Raw genomic sequence first — 25,258 nt, forward strand, 5'->3', positions numbered from 1 at the left:
ATTAAAAAATATTTTTGTTGCATCTCTTTTCGGTGTTGTAATTTGTAGACGTCCCTAAGCACTCGTCTTACTGCCGGCAGCAGCAACAACAACAGCAGAGAGCAGAAGCCAGCAGGCAAGTGTTCATAAACTTGTGGTGTACTTACAAACTTTCCAATCCATCGTTTTATGAGTACATAACCTATATGTACTACAGTAGACGTTGGGTATCATTTCGGGCATTATTAGTGGGGTCATTTACCAGATACAAACATGGGTCCATTAGCCCCTGCGCTAAGCTATTCAGCTGATAACGCTGCTACGCTAACTCTCCCAATGTTAGACCAAGGGGAAAAAAGCTTCTGGGGGGGTGTTTGGCTCGAGGTCGTGGTGCAAAGGACCCTAGGGTGAAATTACTCCGAACCATCACTTTAATCTTTACAAAAACCCAAATTTTAAAAACCGAGTGCTTTTATTGAGTGCTTCACCAACAGTCAGTTACAAACTGCCCCAAATCTACAAAGTCAGTACAGACTCACTCTAATCCTACATTCCAGTGCAATTCAGGTTTAAAACGAGGAAGAAAAAGAGGTTTTGGGTTGTGTGATGTAGTGTGACATTAACATCTAAACATGCTAAAACTAAGTGAAGAAAAAAAGACCACTTACTGTACATTTAAAAAGATTGGGATTTAAACAACATGTTCCTAAAATGCCCCAAGTGGGAAACATCCACTGAATACTGCAGAGATGCATGACCAAATAGGTTTTAACACTCGCGGACAAATTGAACCCAACAATAATTTGATAATTGTGCAGCAAGCAAGAAGAACCACACGTTTCTTCATATCAGTAAATTGTCAAATGCATAACCAGAATCTTACCTTGAAACTATTTTGTGAGTCACATACAAATTCATATCGGGAGTGAGATTGTTCTTTATGAGAGTGGGAAAATGAATGTGTCCGTTTTATAATTGTGTTTTCTGTGGAGTTTAGTTAAACCGTGTGCATGCAGGTATCATAGAATGGAAGTGTCTGTGTGTGTTTCCCCCAGCAGCCTCACACAGACATGCCAGGGGAATGCCCTGAGAAGCCTGGCTGTGTAATTGGTGTACACAGAGTGTGCTAATGAGCTTCCTCCTCTGTCACGCACACCCGAACACCTGATAGATAATTACACCTCCCTCTCTCCCTCTGTTTCCTGCTCTGTCTCTCTTTCACTTCATCTCTGCACCCCCATCTGTGTCTCCTTCCACACCGCTGTCTCTCTTTCACTTCCTCTTTGTCTTTCACAGCATCCCTCTGCGCCATGCTCTGTCCTCCTCCTTGTCTGTCTGTCTTGGGATTCTTTTTATTATCTCGCTCTGTGCAGACAGACACTCTGTCTCTTCGTCTTTGAATGATATTGTGTTGGAGATATATATTTTTTTATAGAAATAGAGGAAACATGTTGGAAACAGCGGTAAGTAAGGGACAGTGAGGAAGTCAAAGTGAAAGAATAAGCGGGAGACAGTAGCACAAGGGCACCGAGAGCTGAAAGAGTGAGTGGAAATCAATGTTAGCCAGTGGGAGAGGCCTGCATCCAATACGCCCATATTTCATACAGAATAACCAATAGCTCAAATGACTCCATGCTATCAATCTCGCTCCTGCTTCTGTGACAGCAAAAGAGGAAGACAGTCTCCCAAGGTTGCCCCCTAGTCTTACAATAATGAAGACGCTCTCTTCCATGTTGTCGGCTGGTGATGACCGGCTCTTCCACGCTGTCCTTAGGAGGTCTGTTTATTGGAGATGATGGAGTTCCTTGCTGAAAAAATCCTCAGTCCTTGTCTGCTCAAATGTAACAGGCAGGTTTGACAGCTTTGTCTTTGAGAAGTTGTCGCAAAGAACTTTAAGTCTGTCTATTTATGGTTTTGATTTGGTGCCAGTGACTGTTCAAATAATGAACTGATTGAATTTTTGTTTTGTTGATTAGAGCTGCAACAATGATTAAATTGACATAAAGTTAATCTGCAACAATGAATGAATGATTTAAGTAATTTTAAAAACAAAAAAGCCACAAAATTCACTGGTTTCATCATCTTAAATGTGCATATGTTCTGGTTTTCTTACTTTTCTATTACAGTAAACTGACTTTCTTTGGGTTTTGGACTGTTGGTCAGACAAAACAAGACATGAAAATGTCAACACAGGCTCGTATGGCAGGCATTTTTCACTTTCTGCTAATATCCTATAAACAATAAATGGAGAACATAATCGTTAGAGCAATCCGTAATAAATATATTAATAGTTTCTGCCCTAGTTATGATTGCTCTTTTAAGTTGCCAACTCGATGCAGGAGCGTTTCGTTAATCTGTCACCCAGTTTTTGTTTTATTTGGAAACCGCTTCCTTTTCCATAAGTTTCATAACTTCTGCAGACCAATTAAAGACAATTCATTTGTTCATTCATCAGCTGTACTTCCTGTACTCCAGGGCTTTTCCACACATTTTCCTTTCCCCACAACCCAACTTTGAGACAGTCTTGGAGAACAAGAGTGGTGTAATAAAAAGGGCTGCAACTAACAATTATTTTCATTATTGATTAATCTGTTGAATATTTTATTTATATTTTAATACCAGAAAAAAAAAAAAAAAGCCAATCACAGGTTCCCAAAGTCTTCAAGTGTCTAAAACCCCAAAATATAAAATGTACAATCCTACAAAACACAGAAGAGCAACACAACCCTTACATGTGACGGGCTGGGATTTTGTTGATTACATTTCTGCCAGTCTACTAATGGTTTCAGCCCTGGTAATTTTAATCATAGTGTTTTTGTGTGTTGCTGCTGTGCATACTTTGAATAACGCACACAGAGCAGAGTGATTGATCGATCTGATCGGATTCACCCACTGAGCGCTTATTGTGGAGGTCACTTGGCATTAAATGGGATGTGTGAGGTGACCTCCATCCAGGACCCTTCTTTTTCTCCTTTGATCTCCCCAGAGAAAGGGTTCTCTAATCCGGGTAGAATCACACCAAGTATCTGCCCTCGGAGGAGTGAGAGTTTGGCTTCAATGTAGAAATAATGGATTCAACATGAATCCTAAGAATGACACATTTCGCAACACACATTGCCTGCGCTTTAAACTGACCTCAGGCATTTTGTGTGATAGATTGCAGTATTGGAGTTAACACAGGTTCTGGTTAACAAGGCAACAGCCTGCCTGCCTTTCCCCCTCTGCACCTCTGCATCCCTGCACTCCTCTTGTTTATCAGCAGGGTGCAGCACTGCTTTTCTCAAACGGGCGTCGAGGCCGAGCGGAGGGGGATGCCACTGAAACACAGAAATTGATTGCTAGAAAGGAGGATGGCAATAAATCAAGCAGGAAAGCAAATGTAGAAAACGCTGTTCTTGTTTATGTCTAAACAGGCGGAATAGAATAAATGTGCTCTATTTTTCAGTCCGTTTGAAAGCAAATTTGATCGAATTTTGCATGCATTGCCAATTGCTCTGGTTAGAGCCTAATTTAAAAAAAAAAAAAAAAATGAACCCTTTGATTTATAAGCTATGCTTTCTCTTTACACTTTGATATAATTAAATGATGTTTCTCGAAACACAGAATTTTCCTTTTTTTTCCTCCGTGAAGTTGAATTCTTGTTCCTGTTTAGAATTTAATTGGCTATCATTTATAACCTGACTAATCAAATGTCTGGTCTCTTTATTATAGATCACTTCAGCACACAGTATGGCTTATGATGTATGTTCAGATGATACCAAGAGTGTATTGTAACTGTTAATTATGATGATGCAGTCCCATTTACATGTGTAACTCAGTTGTAGGTAACATTTTTCCTTAATTCCTCATTGGATTAAATTTGTGTTTCCTCTTCCCATCTTGTTTCCCATCAGCTTCTGTGGTCTGTCCTCTCCTTTCTTTCACGTCTGTCTGCCTCTCTGCCCTTTGAGGGCAGCGCTGCAGTTTGTCCGTTTGGCCGAGCTCTGTGTTGAGGGTTCCTGATTCTAATTGGAGCTAATAGCTCTGGCCATCTGCCTGGTCTGAGTCTGCTCGCATGTGTTCGGCTCTGGTCTGGCCTCACTGACCACTCAGTTGAAGGACAATTCTCCACTTGTCCACCTGGCCAAACACTAGGATGGAACAATAATATCCTGCCGTAGCCTCCACACATTTAGCCTCCGCTTTTCTGAGTTTCTATTTTAGAGAAAACAACATGCACAAATCTTTTTTTTTTTTTTTTTTTAACCTGACAAGCTTTGATACCAGAGAGTCAAAGCTGGTTGAATGTTTACTTAAGATGCAGGGGGCTTGTGTACCCGCTATGGGTTAAGTCCTTCATTCTTGGTTGCAGAATCCTCTGTGTCCTTTCCTGTGTCTTCTCTGCGTGCGGGTGAATGCAAAGGTGAAGCCCACTTTGTGTTTGCAGTGGCAGGGTAGAGGAGAGGCAGATGGCACACACAGGCTCTCTGCACTGAGGAGAATCACAGATAATTGGAGAGTGATGCTTAGCCGCAGCCCTGCCGATCGATGCCAATCCGCCTGCTCCAGGGGTTATGCTTTGCTTTTCTTTCCATACACTGCAATTAATCCAGTGTTTAGCCCAGTATGTGAAGAGTGCAGAAGAATACCAATGACCCGTTTAAGGCCCGCTTGTCCTTAATCTTACCCTTCTAGTCCTTAAAAATGCACTGATGTTGTGTTATGTGTTGTAGATCTGGTCTTTGCACCTGAACGTGCACACGTCCACAAACGGTAAAGTGGAAAATATTCAAAGCAAATACGGTTGGAAATCAAACGCAATCAAAACACGCTCTTGTTTCTTTCACTGGCTCTTATGACAACACACGAACAAAGGCCCACAGCAGCGTCTCCTGAGACAAAATGAAAGCAGCCTCGGGGTAGTGTTAACTGGCTGAGTAAATGATAGATTTATATCCTAAATCCATTAGCAAAGCCACGGGGACCACATAGACACCTTAAGCTGCTGACAGTGAGGGCAAAGAGAAAGGCTGAAGGGAACCGGATGTTCCCAATGAGGTTTACTGTACTTGTTTTCATGATTGTGTTTTGAATGGAAACAAAGACATTTTTTTGTTTTTGTTGTTGCATAAATAGGATTATTTTGATTGTTTATAAAGGTTGGAACAGATTATGACAGAGCACACATCTTGAATTCCTATAATTAGTAATTTGGATTGATATACAACCCCTGAATTATTTAAAGAAGCAAAGAGGTTGGTGTTTTTTGAGAGAAATTAATCCTCTACTTGAATGGTTTGTGTTTCCTGCTGAAGTGGCTAATATTTTAATTAAGCCTGAGGAGGACTCTCTCTCCTCCCTGAGAGCTCCCAGATAAACTCCCTCTCCTCTGTTGATGGTAATTTAGCAGCTCCCCAGAGACACACCCAGACACACTACGTTTGTGAGCCAGCATCGTTTCATTGTGTATGCATGTCCCCTCAGCCCCCCCCGTCTTTAACGTGGGCGTGCTAATTGGTGGACGTGCTAGCTGCTCCTGCCGTGCAGCACAGCGCTCTGTGACAGCGCCTGTCCACAGGCCGTCCTGTGGGGGCTCTTCACAGGCTTTAGTCAAGCCTAAGTGGGGCTCTTTGTAGGCTGTTTGTCAGGCCTAAGCGGGCTGCCACGGGGGGTCTTTGTTGCAGGGATGTAGTGCTAAATGGAGGCAGATGGCTGGGTGTTAGCCACGTGAGGCTCAGAGATGCAGAGGGCCTGAGGGGAGCGGGAGAGGGGGCTCGGCTCGGCTCTGTCGACCTCAAAGAGGGTCACTCTGGGTCATAGCCCCTATCTGCCTCTTGTTAGCGCTCTCAATGGGGACCATGTGTGCCCAGGTTTGCCCCCAGTCTGCAGGGACGGTATCCTAGGAAACGGTGGAGCGAGAATTCTCCCGATGGTCCAGAGGGAGCCGGTGGGACGGGTCATCCCCCATACTGGTCTAGAGGCTCCCACACACTCATAGACACCCAGAGTCCATAAAAACAGGCTGAATTCTGTTTGACTGGCATGAAGGGCGTGTCTCACCCCTAATGGCTCTTTAGTCAGCTAGGATAATGGACTGTCTGTTACTCTCTCTCTATTTCTTGTTGCATCATTTTCCTTCTGTGTTTCACTCACTAATTTAGAGTAATTACAAGGTGTGAGGTGTTGGAGACTTTTGTAACGTGACGATTTACAGGTTTGGGGGAGAAATGTGAGTTAAGTGTGTCAGCTGGGCAACACATTTTATCTCATTTTGTTAAGATGCCTGATGTTTGTTATATATGTTAACTGTTTATTGATGTAGCAGTCAACCATTGGCTTCACATCTTTCATTGATAAAGAGATTAAGCACTGCATTACATTTTAATTTCATAAACATCATATACTATATAACAAGAATAAAACTATAATAATAGCCATGTATAATATAAGTAATTAAGTAGTGTGTGCAAAATGTACAAATTGGTTTAATTCTAGAACAAACTTTAGTTTTTTTCCTGTTAGAAAAATGCATATCTTTTACCTGACGCCAACAGGCCCATCACACTGCCCAGTAATGATCAATTGTTGAAAAAGTTTGATTAATGTTTTATAAAACCTGTTTGCTTACTTCAACCCGGGTGATGGAAATGCATTTAGTTTTATTTTTGCAGATATAAAAAAAATTCACATAAGATTTAAGGCTGGACGGTATGGCCAAAGTCTTCTATCCGGATATAAATAATTTCATAGCTCAATAATGATATTTTTCAGAATATAGCCAAAATTTAAGACAATATCTAGCTTCATATATCAATGTCGATATATTGCCCAGCCCTAATATATATAGCATTTGTTTTTTGGTAATTCAATAAATACATAATCTATATGAAATTGTAAACCCTATTTTTATGTACTCCTGTGTGAATTAAATACTTGACAAATAAAAAGTACTGAGTACCTTAGTGCAAAATTAACATAACATGCAACGATCAGAACATAAAGCATCATCCAAATGACGTCAATATTACCATAACGGAGTTTGGCCGCTGTTTTTTTTTTTTCCAATATCCTGAAAGAATCGATATGGAAAAATACATACAACAGACATTTTAAATGGTTTTGACGATCTCAACCCCTCTTGTGTTGTTGATTTGCTTTTTAGGGAGCCTATTGTAACATCTGGCCAGGGACTGCAACTCAAAACTAGCCTTTTTGCTAAATCTGGCATATTTACAGAAATATTTATTAATATGCAATGTCCCTGTCAAATAACATAAAGATTAAGTGTATCGTCATATCGCCTAGCCCTAATAAGATTTGTTTTGACAGGTGGATGGAAACAGTTCTGGGATCAGTGCGATGTCTCTGGATTTCTTTTTGTCACCTTTGTGTGAAACAAATTACAAAAGCACATATTGTCTTACTCACCCCTAATGGTATATACAATTTTAAGTTTTATTTGTCTATATTTTTAGATATCTGTCTCTGAAATTTCTGCCTCCAGCTCAACACAATGGAAGTGAATAGAATTTTGTTACATCTCTTTCCAGAAACGCTGCACCCGTTACTCTAGATAAACCACAGAACCTGCTGTCAACAGTTTTTATAGGAACTATTTCTTTGGTAGAAATTAGTTCCATGGAAAACTGTCGGGTGAACTCTCCCTTTAACGCGGTGTGTCCTGCACCATCACCAAGCGTCGGCCTTCGTTAAGATGAATAGGCTGTAGGACCGACGGCCGACAGCTGCTGTTGAATCGGCTGTCGGTTGTGCAGCCTATTCATCTGATTGGCTGTTGAGCTTGAAAACGAGAGTGAGGAAAACACACAAACGACTGTGACAGGCACACGCAAGGCTCCTTTCATTTTTCATAGTGGTTTTGTGAAGCTGACTCACCTTTTTATTTATTTTTTTAATTTTTTTTTTACTCGTCTGCAGGTTTGCCGGGCGGACAGTCAGCAGCGGGGCCCTGGTCTTGGTGTCGCTGGAGCTGAAGGAGTCCTCCACTGCCCTGCTTACTATCAGCTCAGAGAAGAGCGTCATGGCGTCCATGTTGCTCAGAGACCTCAAACAAGCCCTTGGTCAGGTGTAGAGTCCTCCTCCCCCCCCTACTCCCTTTAGTAAAGGTAAAAGGGGAACAGCACTTCATTAAAGATTTCATGTATTTTATTTCTGTGGTTTGGGACAATTCGAACAGTACTTGCAAACACATGGCACTTTGATCCTGAATACAGAAACCGAAGAAGTAGAGCTTGAACTTGTGTCACTCACAGAGAAAGAACTGGAAACAATGGAAGAAGAAGGAAGGAAGAGCTTCTTCCTGTTTTTATGGTCTGTTTGTTTTTTTTTGTTTTTTTGGAAAGGATTGTCCTGAATCACAAGAATAACTTTGTGAAGGTCTTGAATAAAGTGATGATCCTCTTTTTAAAACACACAGAAGGCATCATAGAAGTGATGGTGAGCTTTAGCCTTACCTTGTCCATTATGAGTCACTCCTCAACATGACACTACTCCATCCAGTCATGTCAAACCAACTGGCCATTGACCTCGGTGGTGATTGTTTTAAATTGCGTGCAATTTTTGGATTTGATCAAGTATTATTATGTACAAATTCATTTTGGGGGAACGAGTATAATGCTGCCTCCCTCACAGTGCGACAGGCCAATTTGTCTGTTTAATGTTTACACTGATTGAGATATTCCACTAAAGCATTGATCTCCGAGCCAAGCAACCCTGCGTTTTCATTAATTGGAATTTGTTCTTTAGTGCCAAGAAAAAGAGAAAAGGAGGATTCCTCCAGGCCATTTGGACCCATCTAAACCCTCTCATTACAGAATAACCCTTTGCAAGCTGCTGCAACTACAAACTAGCCTCTTTCCCTGATGTAGTGTTACATTCCAGTCTTTACACTGCCCCCAAATCACATTTGTGCCTTCTACGTGAAAATAATGTAATTTAGAAAAACCAAACGTATATGTTAGACTTAAATCAACAAGGTCTTTTTATTTGTATGGCTTTTGCTGAACAATAAAAAAGAGAATTTATTAAAACGATAAACATTTTATTTTTTTGTGTCTTGCTAGTAATGACGCTCCTCAGTTTGATTTAGGCCGCGTTACCCGACGGCGTCTCTCCAACGTCTCGGTGCTGTGATTTATGGTCGTTTAGATGAACGTGGCTGGAACACAAAATCGTTAATGATGAGCTCTGCTAATCGGCAGGCTGAGGCGCCAACCATGTACATCATGACATCGTGATTTTGATGAATCTGTCACTCCACCTGCTGACATATGTTCTTCTCTTTCTCCTCCCGTCTTTCCATCCACAATCCACTGTGTTGCTATACTTTAAACCAGGAGTAGGAAAGCAGTGAGCCCCAGCAAAAGAGTTATCACTCCCAAAGTTTACATCAAAATGTTTCTGATTTTTCACAAATATACTGTAGTAAGTACAACGCTAATGCAAATCCAAATAAATATGACCTTGTGACATACAAAACTGCTACTTCATTTAAAAGTGCTCTAAGCGATGTTGGGTGATGTCACTTCTTGTTGACGTTCAAAGTATTGTCAAACAAAACGGAGGCTAGCTCGCCCCTCCCTCTTCCTCATCCTGTTCCCCCCCTCCGAGCAATAAACCCCTAACCCCCACCTCCAAATCCTTCTTGTCGGTTATTGGCTGGAACACTGTTTATGTTTGGTGGTGCAGGTTGGCGCAGTTTGTTTTTGTTGGCGTTTGTGGAGCCTGGGCTGTCTACAGAGATCACGTTTTTGTTTTTTTTGTTTTTTTAACCGTGTGTTCAGGGGACAGGCAGCTAGCGGATAGTGAGGAGATTTTTGTTTTTTGCTGTATGTGACAAAAAATGTTGTAGCCTAAAAAACGCGTGACATCGCTTCGAGCACCTTTTAATGAAACAAGTAGCCTGTAAATTCAAGCCGTTTTGAATCGAGAACAGATTTTCTCCCACAAACACAGTTAGGTATCTGTCCATCAGAAATGGTGACCACAGTATAAACATAAGCGGCTGTAGCCCCGGTGTCTGCCTCTCATGTTTTTATTTTTGAGCCACACAGCTAATAGAAAAAAAGAAATTCCTACCGATCTTTGAAAAACCCAGAATGTCATTAAACACTTACCGCTGTAGGCTGCCGAAGAGCTTCCCAGACTGCTCGAAGATTCCTCAAACCATCTTAGATGAAAAGATATTCCGTCTGTTAACCGGAACTTAGATTTGTATTTGCTTCATTTGGATGTCAACCAAACTTTAAGCATTATATTATTAGTTATAGTAGGGGTCAGTTTCTATAACGTGAAAATAACGTGTTCAGTCTTGTTGCGCAAAAAGAGCAAGGACGCGTCATTGTTGTCTACCTGCATTTGTAACTATCATCGCAGTTTGAGGGGTGAAAAACGTTTGTGTATAAAGTGTATTGTAGCTGTGTGGATTTATTTAAAGTTAATATTCTGCAGTAGAAGACCTATGAGGATGATGAAAGGGCTACAGCTCGACTGTTGAGTAAAGATGCTCTCGGCAAACTGAAGCCAATCCAACGCCTGAAGACGGTTCTGCTGTGTTGCTCGTCGTCAAGTAAAGTTGCACAGATGTACGTGATGTGTTTTAGCTTTGAGTAGGCCCGTGGCGTAGTGTGCTTTGCGGCTGGCTGTCTTTTCCGGCTCATAAATAGCGTCTCTCTGAGGGCTGTGGTGAACACCTGTTAGCTCATCTGTCACAGGAGCTCCACTCGCATCCATCACCTCTCCCTCTGTCCTCATTCCCTCAGCCAGCTGTTCCCATCACACACACACACGCACGCACACAAGCACACACGCACATGTGCTGCGTCAGGCCTGCCAGAGACACACACGCACACAACGTACACATCCACAGCCACATGGAAGATTTTCAAACTTATTTCCACATTTTAGTAATTTAGTTTACAAAAATGCACACCTACACACATTGTTTCTATGATACAGATAGCATCTGGACTCTTCAGAAACAAACCTGTCACATTTTCTACAGTAGAATAACACAATAAAAAAAAAAAGACTTCATACACTTAAGTTACTCTTCCTTCCTTTTGTGCTCACTTTACAACGAGAGTAAGAGTCTGGAGCCGGACTGGCGGCTCTGTGAGCCTGGACACAGTGATGCTTTGAGCTAAATGCTACAGTCAGCACTCAGCATGCTAACATGCTGATGGTATAATGCAGGTATAATGTTTACCCCGTCCACCATCTTAGTTTAGGGTGTTAGCATGCTAACATTTGCTAAACACAAAATACAGCTAAGGCTGATAGAAATGTTATTTGTTTTTAGGTATTTTATCATAAATCAAACGAGAAAGAAAGCGGTTATAAACAATACGTGACAATAAGAATATATGTAAGTGGCAATGCGATGAGAAAGGTGTCACTCATAGTGATGAATTGTCACCCAAATCTGCAGCTCCACCCCTCTGCTTTACGGATCTTCACAGTGAATTTCAGCTCATTGTTTAGCTGCCCAGGCCACAGCTTTACTGTTTTGGTTCACTCTCACTGCCCTCATCGTGTCGCTTTTACTCGCGGCAGGCGGCTGTTCTCCGACAAAAGGCTCTAAAAAATAATATGCTAAATGAATTACTTTAACAATGAATCGATTATCGAAGTAGTTGTTGCAGCTCTACCTCAAAGAGCTTTTGGTCTGGCTGTAGACTCTTAAGTCTGGTTTTATTATCAGTTCATATTCTCTTTTGGGACTTCGTAAAGTTTAGATTAGGGAGAGGAAGAGTTGAAATGAACTCAACATAGGTTGTCCTCATACTGATAGGTGCACAAGGGTGTGTGTGTGTGTGTGTGTGTGTGTGTGTGTGTGTGTGTGTGTGTGTGTGTGTGTGTGTGTGTGTGTGTGTGTGTGTGTGTGTGTGTGTGTGTGTGTGTGTGTGTGTGTGTGTGTGTGTGTGTGTGTGTGTGTGTGTGTGTGTGTGTGTGTGATCCATCTCCTGGTGTTGGCACCTGCTATAATAGGCTCTGGGGAGGGAATGAGAGAACAGGGGGAGGTGGTGCGGGGGGGCTGCCTTTCTTCCCCGTCACCTCACCCTCAACATTGCTGTGCAGTGACAGCTTGATTTCTTTCCCTCTCTGGGCTGCAGCACAGTGACATGATGGGCCTGTTCAGTTGGTCTTATCACGGTGTGTGTTTGAAGAGAGTAGAGAGCGGATGGAGGGGACGTTGGGGGGAGATGAGGGAGGGGGTAAAGGCAGATGATGCCCAGCTGAGGAAACGCCTGTCTGACCTTACCACAGAGAGCAACTTCTCATTAGCCAGCGTGTCCCTGATCAGCCCCTGGTTCATGTGACAGGGAGCCTCAGACATGCAGGCGAGATACAAACACAGCAATTCCAGTGCACATTGTTAAATTATGGATTTTGTCCCTTTTATTAGAAATAATTTGACTTTCTGCCATAACAATTATATGATTTGCTTCCAACCACAGTGTAGTTCTTGACTCTTTGTAAACTGTTACACATACACTGGCAAAGAAAAGGCAGAATAAAATCACTCTGCATGATGGAGACGTGATCTCAAACTACCAACCAAATCACTATCTAAATAACACACCTGGTCATTGGCTCCACATTCGATTTCCACAGTTCGATCAAATAACAGTAATTCTATACAATTGTGTGATTTGGCCGCCAAGAATCTTAATGTTTGACTCAACCCTCTCTTTTAATCAGCACTTTTTTTTCTTTTTTTTTTTAAACCTACGCAACACAGCTAATAATCTTTTTTTCTTTGTTATTGTAATGCTTTATTGTCAGGCAGTTGGTCCAGAATGCTGCAGCTTGAATTTGAACTAGAACTAAGGACATTTGACCAGTTTCTTTCCTCCTCTTTGGAGCAGTTTGTGAACAGTGTTTTCTGTTGGAGATGGTAACTCCCTTTGGGGTGGACTTTGGGCTTTTTCACCTTGTAAACCTACTGTATAACGTGCACAAAAGAAGATATATAACACAATAAAGGAAAGGGGAAAAAGCTAAAAAGCATAATATGAGCACTTTAAAATGCATCTAAAAAATAATGACAGCGTTTTTAGAAAAACAAGTTGGGTGACCTGTCCCTTTTTAAACAGTTTACAAAAACAAAAAAGAAAATGTATAATCAGTTGTAACGCTTGCATTCAGACTGATTGTTAAAGGCTAATAAATAGATCACAGATTCTGCAACTGATCATTTCACAAGTGGCTAACACAGTTAATCCTCTCGCAGCACAAAATGATGTTCCCTTGACGAGTGAAACACTTACTTACAACCAAGACCCGCGTGATGATGCGAAGATGCGTGACATCTGAGGATAAGGTGTCATATTCACACAAATACAATTTCTCCCCTAAAACAATCACTGTGTAACTCCAGCAGGCCCGTGGGAACAGTAATTGTAGTGATTATGCTTAAATTGATGCTTCATAGCTATTCCTGCGTCTCCTGTATTGTAATTAGATTTTTTCTCCCTCTACTGAAGTTTCTTCTTAAATGCTTCTTTGGAGCATGGAGACTAATGACTACATGTTTCCCCGTTGAAATGTTCAATCAGCGGCTCATTAGAGGGACAGACGCATTCAGCTCTGCTGATTTGATTTTTCACTTTCCTTTTTGGTGTCCCACATTTATCAATCTACAGTCCAGAGGAGAAGAGGAGGGAGAGGTTTCCGTCACGGTTACAGGGCGCACACTTAAAAACATGTATTTAATGCTCCGACTCGTACAGGTTAAAGTAACAAAGCACTCAATAAATATTTCCTCAGGGATACGAGGATATTCTTAATACTGCGATCATAAAATTCCTGAGATATGTGATGTTTTCCGATACTGAATGAATAATTAGCCTTTTGTAGCTTTAAATGTAATTCAATTGTATTAATACTGTCAAATAATAGCAGAGGTTATGTCGGGACACTTTTGGGATAAATTCAATTTATTATTATTATTACTTTACAGATAGAGTAAGTCAAGACTAGTGGTTCCAAACCTGTTTGGTCTGAGGTTCTGCCACAGCCAGACTGATCTCATGAAGTGGTGTATGTACTTTATGACACACCAATTCGCATGCCATTTTGGCGTGTTATCAAGACGCATAATCGCTTTTTAGTGTGTTTATCAACGCCATTTGGCCTCCATTGACTCACATTAGTGCGTTAGCGAGTAGTATGAAAGGCCGAAAATCTGCGTAGGGAGGTCGGTCGGGGTGGTGGATGGGTCAAACACAGGAATTTCACCCAGGAGAGTGGGGATCGTGTCTCGTTTCCTAAACCCAACCGTTGCTTTCTTCTTTTCCTAAACCCAATCGTTGCTTTCTTCTTTTCCTAAACCCAATCGTTGCTTTCTTCTTTTCCTAAACCCAATCGTTGCTTTCTTCTTTTCCTAAACCCAACCGTTGCTTTCTTCTTTTACTAAACCCAACCCCGTTCTTCTTCTCCTAAACCCAACCGTGCCGTTGTTGTCCCACGTCCCGTTATTGTTTTCCTAAATCCAACCGTCCCGTTCTTCTTTTCCTAAAACCCAACCCGCGCTCCAAATGCAACGACCCGTTCTGGCGTAGACATACACGCGGATAGCTCATAATGCGTACAGATAACACGTGCCACTTGGCTGTACGCAAAGTCATGATATCACGCCACAGCCCCCGTCATCAGTTCCTAATCTATGTTCCAAATGTGAAACTCTTGTATACATGAAAGAATCCGAATCAGAAAATGTTTTATTGCCACAATAAGGACACTTATAATAATAATAATAAAATAACTACTTTTATTTATATAGCGCCTTTCATGAAACCCAAGGACACTTTACAGAGTTACAGTGGCTAAGCTCAGGGAGGTTGTAGGCTGTGGTAAACAGTTGGTGTTTCAGGAGGTTTTTTTTAAATGTCCAGGGATGTAGCATTTGGGATATCTGCAGGGAGGTGGTTCCAGAGGGATGGGGCTGCAACACTAAAGGCTCTGTCTCCGAAAGTACAGAGTCTGGTGTGGGGAATGGAGAGCAGGCCAGCGTCCCATCCCCGTCCCCGGCAACAGCAGGGTACAAGTACCCCTGGTTAGAAATCACTCATTTAGACCCCACTCTATAATCTACAGAGACCCAACATTTCCACCAAGAGCATGCATTGGGTGCGACGGCGGCGATGAAAAGCGCCGTCACAGACTCCAGTGCAACATTACAGACTTGTGTGTTGACAGTTCACTGTGGCCGCATGGCTTTATACACTTAGTCTGCTCTGCCAATCTGCTGATCTGATCTGTCACTCAAAGAACAAGGGAAAACTAACCATTGCAGATTCTTTGAAAGGCTTTCATTACATTGTTTACCTCCCATTTGTGTGTACTTTGAAAAGCGGCAGGCCACTGAGGGCCATCTCGCAGGTGCATTTAAGACTTGACTCATGCTCATGTTTCTCTTATAGTGAAAGCACGCACAAAAGAGCATTTATGGTCAGCCGGTAAGGGAAAAAAAGAAAAAAACCCACCACTAGCCTTTAATTAGCATTTGATTGCACTTTAAAAAACACTCAAGTGCATTAAAAAGTGATCGTGCAGTCCAAATGGAGATTGGCTTCATTAATAGTGACTAGGAGGTAAAAAGCTTGTGGATTCACGCGGAGGTAAACACATTCTGCACCCAGCTACACACTCTTCTACAGCCGCTACTGTGATTTATTTGCGATAGGCCTACAGATGCAGAGCTGTTGACAGGTTAAAATGAGTTAATATAAGTTAATAAGTTAAAAGGGGTGAGGAGAAGGTGAGTGCTGTTAAAGTGCTCCGCCATCCTATTCTGCACCAATTTGCCCCCATAAAGCCTTGCACTAAAACAGACTCCATCTGACATAGTGGCGTATTAGTGGTGCAAAAAGACACATAAACCACAGTGATTCACACACACAAAAGCCTCCACACCAAGTCTCTAGACGCTCCTAATGAAGACCTGTATGTGACAGCAAGCGCACAATAGAGCACAGTGAGCAGAGTGCCAGGCCTCTCCGCCTGCAAACACTTTGCATCTGCATCCGCCTTCCGTCCACTCCATGATTATAAAAGCCAGAGTGGAGTCTGGAAATCAGAGAAAGTGCCTCTGTGTGTGTGTGTTTGTGTGTTTATGCTTGGAATGAACGTATTGTTCATTTAAGGAATTGACTTTTTCATTTAGAAAATGGAATCCGGCTTTACTTTTCATGATTTGCATACTCGGCGCAGTCGTATCTGCTGATTTGCTTCTTGTTACATAGTACATTATGTTGGCGTGAGTTTATTTCCCTTCAGAACACGTAGCTCATCATACTCCTGGAAAGACCGATTGCAATTAGAGCTGCAGGGATGAGTCCATTAATCGATTGATAGAAAATTAATAATGGTTTAATGGTTTCAGTCATTTTTCAAGCAAAACTGCCAAATATTTGATGGTTCCAGCCCTTCAATTCTAAAGATTAGTATACAGCTTTGTGTCTTATGTGATAGTAAATTGGACTTTTGGACTGTTGGTTGGATAAAACAAGACATTTGGGAGAAATCATGCTGAGGTATAGGACATTTTGACTGTGAGATTGTGATTTTTCTCTAATTTCTGTCATTCAAATAATCATTAGTTTCAGCCCTAATAATAATAGATACTGGGCATTATTATTATAATTATATACGTGGTTCCATCACACTCTCATGTCAGTTTGAGCCTTTATTTATTCATCAAGACATACTTAAATCACCACAAATCAAAGGTCAGAAAGTCTGCATTTTGCAAGCACGTGCAACAATGTGCTGATTAATCTATTAGGTAATTAATAGGCAAATATTTAGATAATTGATTAGTCGTTTCAGTCATTTGCCAAACATTCTCTGATTTTTAGCTTTTCACTTTGAGGATTTGCTACTTTTCTTTATCTTATGTGACAGTAAATTTAAATATTTTGGGGTTTTGGACTGTTGGCCAGAAAAAAAGAAGCAATGTGAAGAGCTCCTCTTGCTTTGGGAACTTGTGATGGGTATGTGCCCCTGCTTTCTGACTTTCTTTAAATGATGAATCAACAGGATAGATAGATAGATAGATAGATAGATAGATAGATAGATCCCCAAGGGGAAATTCAAGTTCCCAGTAGCTTAAAGACATCACACACAACATACACATAAATCATAAACAGGATGATAAAATAACAGATAACAAAAAAAAGAATAATATGGACAATACAAGAAAAGATACAAAATAAAAAATCCACATGAATGTACCAAGGGATGTAGAAACATGACACGCTTGCAGTGACAAGGCAGGTAAGGTGCTCTATGAGAGTGTGTGTGTCATGGTGGTAGTGCAAATAAGTCCATAAAGTCTAGAGACCAGCACTAAATATGGACAATATAAGAGAATAATGCAGACATAGTAATATAAAATAATAATAATAATCTACAATGAAAAGAAGCAGTAGTTTCAGCCCTTTTTTAAGAAATTACATGACACCTGTTTTCAAGTTTAAAGAGGCTAAAGGTTGAGTTGCATTAAAAAAGAAAAGTGTGATTATATCCCTTCACTGGCAGGTTCTCAAGTAAAAAACACTCAAACATTGTCTGGTTCCAACTTCTCAAATGTGAGTATTTGTTGCTTGTCTCTGTTTTATGTCAATGTAAATCAAATATATGCACTGGTGGAAGAAGTTCTCAGATTCTTCACTGTAGTAAAAGTAAAAGTCCTGCATTGAGAATACTAAACATATCTTATCAGCTAAGTGTACTTACAGTATCAAAAGTAAAAGTACTCCTTCTGCAGACCTGCGACTTATATATCGATATGTAAAGCACTGATGTTACTGCTGAAGCTGCTCGAGGTGGAGACGCTTGTTTTCATTTTTTCAGACTTTTCTCAACTCTTTGACTTTTTTTGTGGAATATTGGATAATTTGACCTTTTTGGGCCTCAAACTGTTTTTTATTTGATACTGAAATGAAGAGGAAATGAAGCCATGCGAGAAGTTTAGAGGTGAAAACAGTAAGAGAGTATCGTGTTTTTAATGTGAAATATGAATCTACAAAGTATACAGCTGTCAGATAAGTGTAGTGGAATAAAAAGCACAATATTCCTCTCTGAAATATATATGTTTAAAGTAGCACAAAGTGGATATAGCCTGAAACTGTACTTGAGTAAATGTACTTAGTTACATTCCACCACTGAATGTCTGGCTGGCTGCTGGACTGATGGTTTGGAAAAAATCATTTTAAGACACAACCTTGTTCAACCTTTGGGATGATGAGTAGCCTACTTTTACCTATTTCTTTTCTGAAATTATCAAAGAAAAATAATCCACAGATAAATCAATAATTAAAGTTGTTTAATAAGTGTGGTTAAGGGCTCTTTGAAAATGTTATTATAGAAATGTAAATACACAGTTAGTACTTTATTGTTTCACATAGGCCTACTTTAATATTTCTTTATCCTGATTTGACAAGAAGAACTTGACAGAAGAACAGAGAACTTGAGTCAGTGAATGAACACCGGGAGTCTGGTGTTTTATCCCACTAAGTGCAGATTGTGTCACAGGCAGTCATCAGTGTCCTTCCTTAGACTTCAGATATTACCACTGTATAATGTGTAACCGTGTCCCGCTCTGCAGCGCAGCGCCATGACGCACAGCTCTCTCATCTGAATGCTAATTTGCTGTTTAAAAATCCTCCCTTGCGCGCATTGGGGGGGCTGGATGAATTTGCTAGAAATCACAGCTGTAGAAAGCATCAAACCTGGCCTCTCCTTTCTCCCGCAGCTCTGAAGGCTGCTTAATTAACCCGGGGCCGTGGCCGTGGCCGGCCGGCGGGGCGGGCGGGTGTGCGGGCGGGCGGGCAGGTTTCCTGGCAGCGCATGGCCACAGGCGGTGCATGGACCCCGCTCTCAGATTTAAATGCGCATCTCATTTCCACGGTGCTGAACACGCACATGCAGCCCCCTCTTTAGCGGAGAGAGAGAAGAAATAGGACTATAGGAAGGGCAGTGTGCGAACCCAAATTCTCCTCCCAAATCCAGCATCTAATCCCATGAGATGGCCTTTGAAGGGGCGGGTCCCGGGTCTGCCGGAGTCACTTTGGGGGAGTTAAATGCTTTGGAACGATCCTTTTGTTTGCGCCACGCACACTGCGGCGATCTTTTGAGCCAACTTCAATAGAAAGTGACTGGCCTTTAATTGGAGTGGTCCGCGAGCAGTTGTCATATGGAAATATTTGAATAGAGATCGTGTGCAGCACTTCACCCAAATCCACTGGCGGTTTGGAGGGTTTGAGGGCAGCGGGGAAACTGAGGGATTAGATAAATGGACTCAATCAGCCAATTAACACTTTAACCGGCCCCGGGAACATGCTGGTTAACATTTGAAAAGGATTTTAAGGCCTGGCCCACTCGTGCAGCCACCTTTGTCACATTTGTTAATAACAGATGTGTCATAATACTGCGGGATTACACGAGAGGAGGTGGTAATCTTGTTAGGTTAAGATTAGAAGTGTTATCCGCGCGTGATGCGTTTTGTAATGCAGCTTTAAATTGATCGAGGATTAAATCTGTTGGATAAGTGTCAGGTTGTTCCATTTTGTTTCATTTCTCATTGGAGATGATTTCGGATCGGCCTCGCAGGCTGACAAGGTTACACGCTGCATTTGTTTTGAGTTTGGCATCCCTAATCATGGCGTTTCCAATTGCGTGATTTATGTTCGGCGTCCAAATGCGGGCTATGATTACGGGCCTGGTGGCGAGTGCAGTTTGGATGTCTGTGGTAGGCGAACAGGGGGAGTAAATGGGCCTTTTTATTTATCACCGGTGCCACGGCCCCCCGGAGCGGAAGAGCGCCCTCCCAAATTGAAATATAGCGGAGTTTACTCTCCTGATTAGGGCTCTCTCCGCCGCGCTCAGCCCGAGGCTATCATCACACTGAGAACAGCAGCCCGCTGACACCTAATTGTGTCTGGATTAATGTTGCCTGCACTGACAGCAAAGCTTCCCTCCAAACCAGTTTACCTCCTCTGTAAAGACCATGAATCCCGAGGAGGTTCTGCCTTTGACTTTATGGGCCTTTAAGGGGAAATTATTTATTTAATTGATCTGCATATAAAATTGACCAATATTCCTTATGTCTGCCTCATTTAAGAGATGGTTTACCCACCTTTATATAGGCTCACTGTAAACCTTCAATGTTAATGTACCGCTAAAATCTCACAGTATCTTACTGTTTTAATGTTATACAAGATCATACTGTAAATGGCAATGCACAGAATGTTACAGACTACAGGTATTTACTGTTAATGCCAATGCATCTTGGGGAAAATAAAGAAAAAGGCAGGAATTACACTGCAGCCAGTATATTATTGTAAATTCAAATAATACAGTAAGAAACTGTCTATTTACAGTAAAATACCTTAAACTTTAAAAACAGTTTGCATACTGTAAATAAACAGTAGTTAGCTGCCAGTATATTACTGTAAATTTACGGTGAAAAGTTTTACAGTGCTAACATTAACATTAGTATCACATATTTGAGAGAATATATATATATACAGAACATATTATATATAATGGTTACCAACTGGAAGTGAATGTATTTCAACACCGTTCATATAAGTCTATAATATATCTACATAGTCATACATAGAATACTTATCACAGTATCAATCTGACAGGTTCTTAATGTCACTTTTATTTCTGAAAAGTGCAATATCTAGTTTATTATAATGTCAATAACTGGTTGCAACATACATTGACTGTATCCCTGCAAGGGCAGTTGTACTGTAAGCATCAGCTCACTCATCATCAGGTTGATAAATACTCACATTAAATAGGAGGACTGTTCATATAAAAATCAAAACTAATACAAAAAACAGCTATGAATTGGTAATAAAAAAAAAGAAAGAAATATAAACATTCAGAAATATCAGAAAAACAAGGTCATTATGCTGCACTTATAAGCATAAGAAATTACTTATGAAAGACATTTAAGTCCTTTGCAAATAATGATAATGCAATTAATTATTAGTAATCGTTATAACAGAGTCCTGTAGCGACATCCTGGAAGCAGCAGTGAGGATCCACTAAGATGTGGCTAGTGAGGGTTAATATCTGATGATTGGTTGGTCACAAACATTTTTGATAACATTCAGGAAAGGGACACAGGTTGGATTTGGACTTAGCCTACATGGGGCGCATGCTCTACTGGGCCAGCTAGAGGATGCCCCAACTTTTGTCTTATAAACTCTGAAGAAGATGAAATTGTTTTACATCTTAAGCTAAACTTAAGATTTCAGATGTTGCACACTTTGCAGCAGGCAAAAGTTATACTGGAATATTAGGACTAGGTGTGTGCCCTGTATACAGCCGTGGTCCCCAAAGTGAGGTGGGGGGACCCTCAGGGGTCCTTAAGAGGGTTCCAGGGGCTCCCCAGCAAAAGGTCACTATAATTCTATCAATAAGTAACACAATGACAGAATGTACGACTGTTTTGGTCATGGGTTTCATACACTTTCTGTAATAAAACATCTAAAAGTAAACATCCTCTCAAATGGGGGGTCCCTGGTCTAATTTGTGTCAGTTTAGGGGTCCTTGATGTGTAGTTTTGGCAACGACTGTTATACAGCACATGGCTAATGTCAGGTTTATTGACTATAGCTTAATATGTAAACACAGAAGAAGTGATGAATAAGAATTTAGTTTATTCTTCACAGATTAAGTCAACAAGTCAATAAGTCAAATATGCTGTTGTTTCCTTTAAAGACCCTCATGTTCATGTTTTGTTGTGTGATGTAAAAGTAATCCAGTTAAAGAGTCTCACATGAGGTTGTGAAGATACAGGACATAAGTGCAAAACATGCACGTAGGCTGTAGCTGGCTACTACCTTCCCTATAGGCCAATCAGCCTATCATCAATGGTTGTTTTTTTCACATATAGGCTGATTAGTATTTGCTAATAATATATTGGATTCATATTAAGACATTTTAATTTTTGGGGTCCCTGACCCCCTGTTGAAGATATCTGTCCTACAGGAATCTGGACTGCGGCTGTGAAGATGGAGTTTATAATATGATGAAGTTTGGATGGGGTTAGGTGTGAAGCCAACATTACATCCTCTAATGCAGCTTGTAAAGCGAAGTCCCAACTTACATTTTTGACTGACTTGTATACACTATTAAGATCAGTTATTTTGCCTCATGTTAAGGTACAGATTTGAATGGGGTCAGACTAAACACATGCTTTCCTCCATGCAAATAAGCACACATTTTCCACTAAAAACCAGCCATCGCAGTATACGCAAAGTAAAGAGAATGCTGATGCAAATTAGCTCCTACAAACACCGAGACAAATGCAATATAGAACTTAATGAAACACATGAATGGCATATAAATAACAGCTTCATGGGGGCATGTAGAGAAGATAAGAATAGTTAGTCTGATGTGATTAAGCTTGTTGTGACACAGAAGCATTTTTCATGCATTTAAAGGACAAATGTCTTTATTCTAAATCTTTATTGTCAACAAATCCCATGAAAAGACCAAAACCAACATTGTGTCCAAAAATGAACGTGTGTGTGTGTGTATGTGTGTATATGTGTGTGTGTCTGTCAACATGTCACCCATGTCAACGCTGTGGCTCATTGATGTGATTTTAATTGTTTTCGGACAACAGTAGAGCTCTAAGAGGATGTATCAGGCTCTGGATACACAAAGGTGTTACTAGGATCAATTCATTGTTGGCTTTTGTAGGTTTTCTGACGATAAGAAAAACATTTAGAGCTGCCTTTTTCTTTCACTTTAACTTTTCTCTCATAGGCAAAGGCTCATGGGAAGTTACAGTAAGCTCCCATTACCTTTAAATGCAAAAGGTAAAGTTGTGTGTGTGTGTGTGTGTGTGTGTGTGTGGGGGGGGTGTGTGAGTGTGTGTGTGTTTCTATGAATGACCCGTGAGTGTCGATGTGTGAGAGTGTGTATGTTTCTGTTCCTGTGTTCCTGAATGACCTGTGTGTGTGTGTGTGTGTGTGTGTGTGTGCTTCTGTGAATGGAATGACCCGTGTGTGTGTGTGTGTGTGTGTGTGTGTGTGTGTGTGTGTGTGTGTGTGTGTGTGTGTGTGTGTGTGTGTGTGTGTGTGTGTGTGCGCGCGTATGTGCGCGCGTATATGCTGTTTCTGTGAGTGACCTGTGTGTGTGTGTGTGTGTGAGAGTGAGAGAGAGTATATGTGCGTGTATGTGTGTTTCTGTGAATGACCTGTGTGTGTGTGTGCGCCTGTGCGCGCGCGCGTGTACGTGTGTTTCTGTGAATGACCTGCGTGTGTGTGTGTGTGTGCGTCTATGTGTGTTTCTGTGAATGACCTGCGTGTGCGTGTGCGTGTGTGTGTGTGTGTGTGTGTGTGTGTGTGTGTGTGTGTGTGTGTGTGAGAGGCACTGACCGGCCGGCCCTGGAGCCGCTCACCTGAGCGTTACCATACCAACGTCTATAAAGCCCCGGCAGGCTGTGACCTTTCCTATAATTCATCACGCGGCGGCGCGGTGACAGAGGGGCCCTTCACAGGCCGATAATTTGATTACTATAACATCTGTAACATCAATAATGTCCGATGAGATTGTTTTGCGCAACCAAACATGCAGAGGCCATAAAGGATTGTTGTGGCGAAGGGTGGGTGGGGGGTGGCATGTCATGACATTTAACCGCGTGCAGAGGATGATGATGATGCTCGTGCCGATGGTGATGATGATGGTGATTTATAGCCCTGGAAAGGTTTTGGAATCACCTTTAAACACTTTGGCTGGAATGAAGCGGAGGTTAAAGGAGGCGCGAGAGCGGCACCTTCACTGTCAGACGTCACCACTGGAAATGAGCTCGAGTCAAGCGAGGCATCGCCGTCCACGTGGACGTATGAATGGATCAGGGTGATTTCCGAATCAGCAAAAACAAAAAATGATTGCGCATGACGTCCCTTTACGCACGCGTTCAAATCCCTGCAGAGATCTGTGTGATGTAACAGAGAGAGAGAGAGAGAGAGAGAGAGAGAGAGGATTGTGGGATATAAATGTTTTGCTTAACCAGAGGAAACACTGTGCCCGCTAACCGATCGTCGAATCCATTAAGCTAATTTATTAAATGCAATTTGCCGTGTGTCATTGAGCTGAGTAATGCTGGGGAGAGTTGAGAACGGGGCGACAAAGGGCCACTGGGCGGGACAGCGGGTATACACGGCCCTGACACGCGGAATTAGAGAGGAATTAAGAGACTCATTGGAGAGGTGGTTCCAGGATAAACACAGAGCAGCCATCACAGACAGACAGACAGACAGAAAAACCCTGCGGCCTCTGAGGCCCTCAGTGGATTTCTGCCCTCTTTTTCGAGGTACTTTGATTATTGAATTTCCATGTTCAATAAAGCCTATATTTAGCGAGCCATGCCCGTTTGATTCGCGGGCGGTATTCCCACTGGCGAGCATGCATGATTAGCACTTTTCTCTAGAAGCTAATATGCTTGAGGTTGTTTTCCCCACGCAGCCAGCATTAAATCATCTTCCAGTGTGTTTTGCAATCCTCTCTGTTCTGCTCTGCAGCTTTCTTCATTCTGCAGGTGCCCCGGTGCCACTGGGAGGCATTTAAAGGCTCCCTGTAACGCACAACTCTGCCTCGGAATTGCAAGCTTGGCAAGTTCTTTCGAGTTTTTCCCCTCTTTCTTCTACTATATAGTTCTTTAATTCCTCTTTCGCGTCCACGCCAGATATTTATACTCACTGCTCCCAACTGTTAATGTTACATTTACAAGATTGACATTTCATCATTTTGACCATTATGGTTCATGGTAACGAATGTAAAATGAAACCAGCAAAAAATAAAATAAAAATAAAAACTCCAATTCCCACACTGGAGGAGCAGATGAAAACAAATCTCATGCGCCGTGGTTATTAGCTCGGGCAATTTATTTTGTGTATGTCAGAAAACAAGAAGACCAGAAAAAAAGAATATATAGGCTTTCTTTTCCATTACCAAACATTACAACCTTATTTCCATCACTGCACCGTTAAGTAATTTGCAGGGAAGAAAGCCAACAGAGTCTGGCGGCATTCTCGGTGCGTGTGTTTAAACCCATTACTTTGCCTTTTAATCAAACGGCGCTGGTGTCAAAACGCACTATTTTCTCCATGCATCTCCCCTCCCTGGTTCCAGTTCACCGGGTGACCTTGAAAATGTTTGCTCTCCTAAACGTCTCCCTCTCCCTCCCTGCAGCCCCTCTGGGCCCCCCCCCCCCCCTCATCCATATACCGGCTGATCCCGAGGA

The 25,258-nt window shown here is 41.6% G+C and overlaps 1 protein-coding gene across 2 annotated transcripts in view; it reads left to right on the forward strand.

The window, feature by feature from the left end:
- Nucleotides 1–9,015, forward strand: part of ap3b1a (adaptor related protein complex 3 subunit beta 1a) — a 66,323-nt gene extending 57,308 nt beyond the window's left edge. For both annotated transcript variants that reach the window (XM_028601876.1, XM_028601874.1), the window contains exon 27: nt 7,897–9,015. In XM_028601876.1, coding sequence (XP_028457677.1) covers nt 7,897–8,050 — 154 coding nt within the window. In that variant the 3' untranslated portion in view covers nt 8,051–9,015. The remainder of the gene's footprint in view (nt 1–7,896) is intronic.
- Nucleotides 9,016–25,258: the final 16,243 nt, after the last annotated feature.

This window comes from Perca flavescens, chromosome 16 (assembly GCF_004354835.1).
Source record: "Perca flavescens isolate YP-PL-M2 chromosome 16, PFLA_1.0, whole genome shotgun sequence".
In the NCBI taxonomy this organism is placed as follows: Eukaryota; Metazoa; Chordata; class Actinopteri; order Perciformes; family Percidae; genus Perca; species Perca flavescens.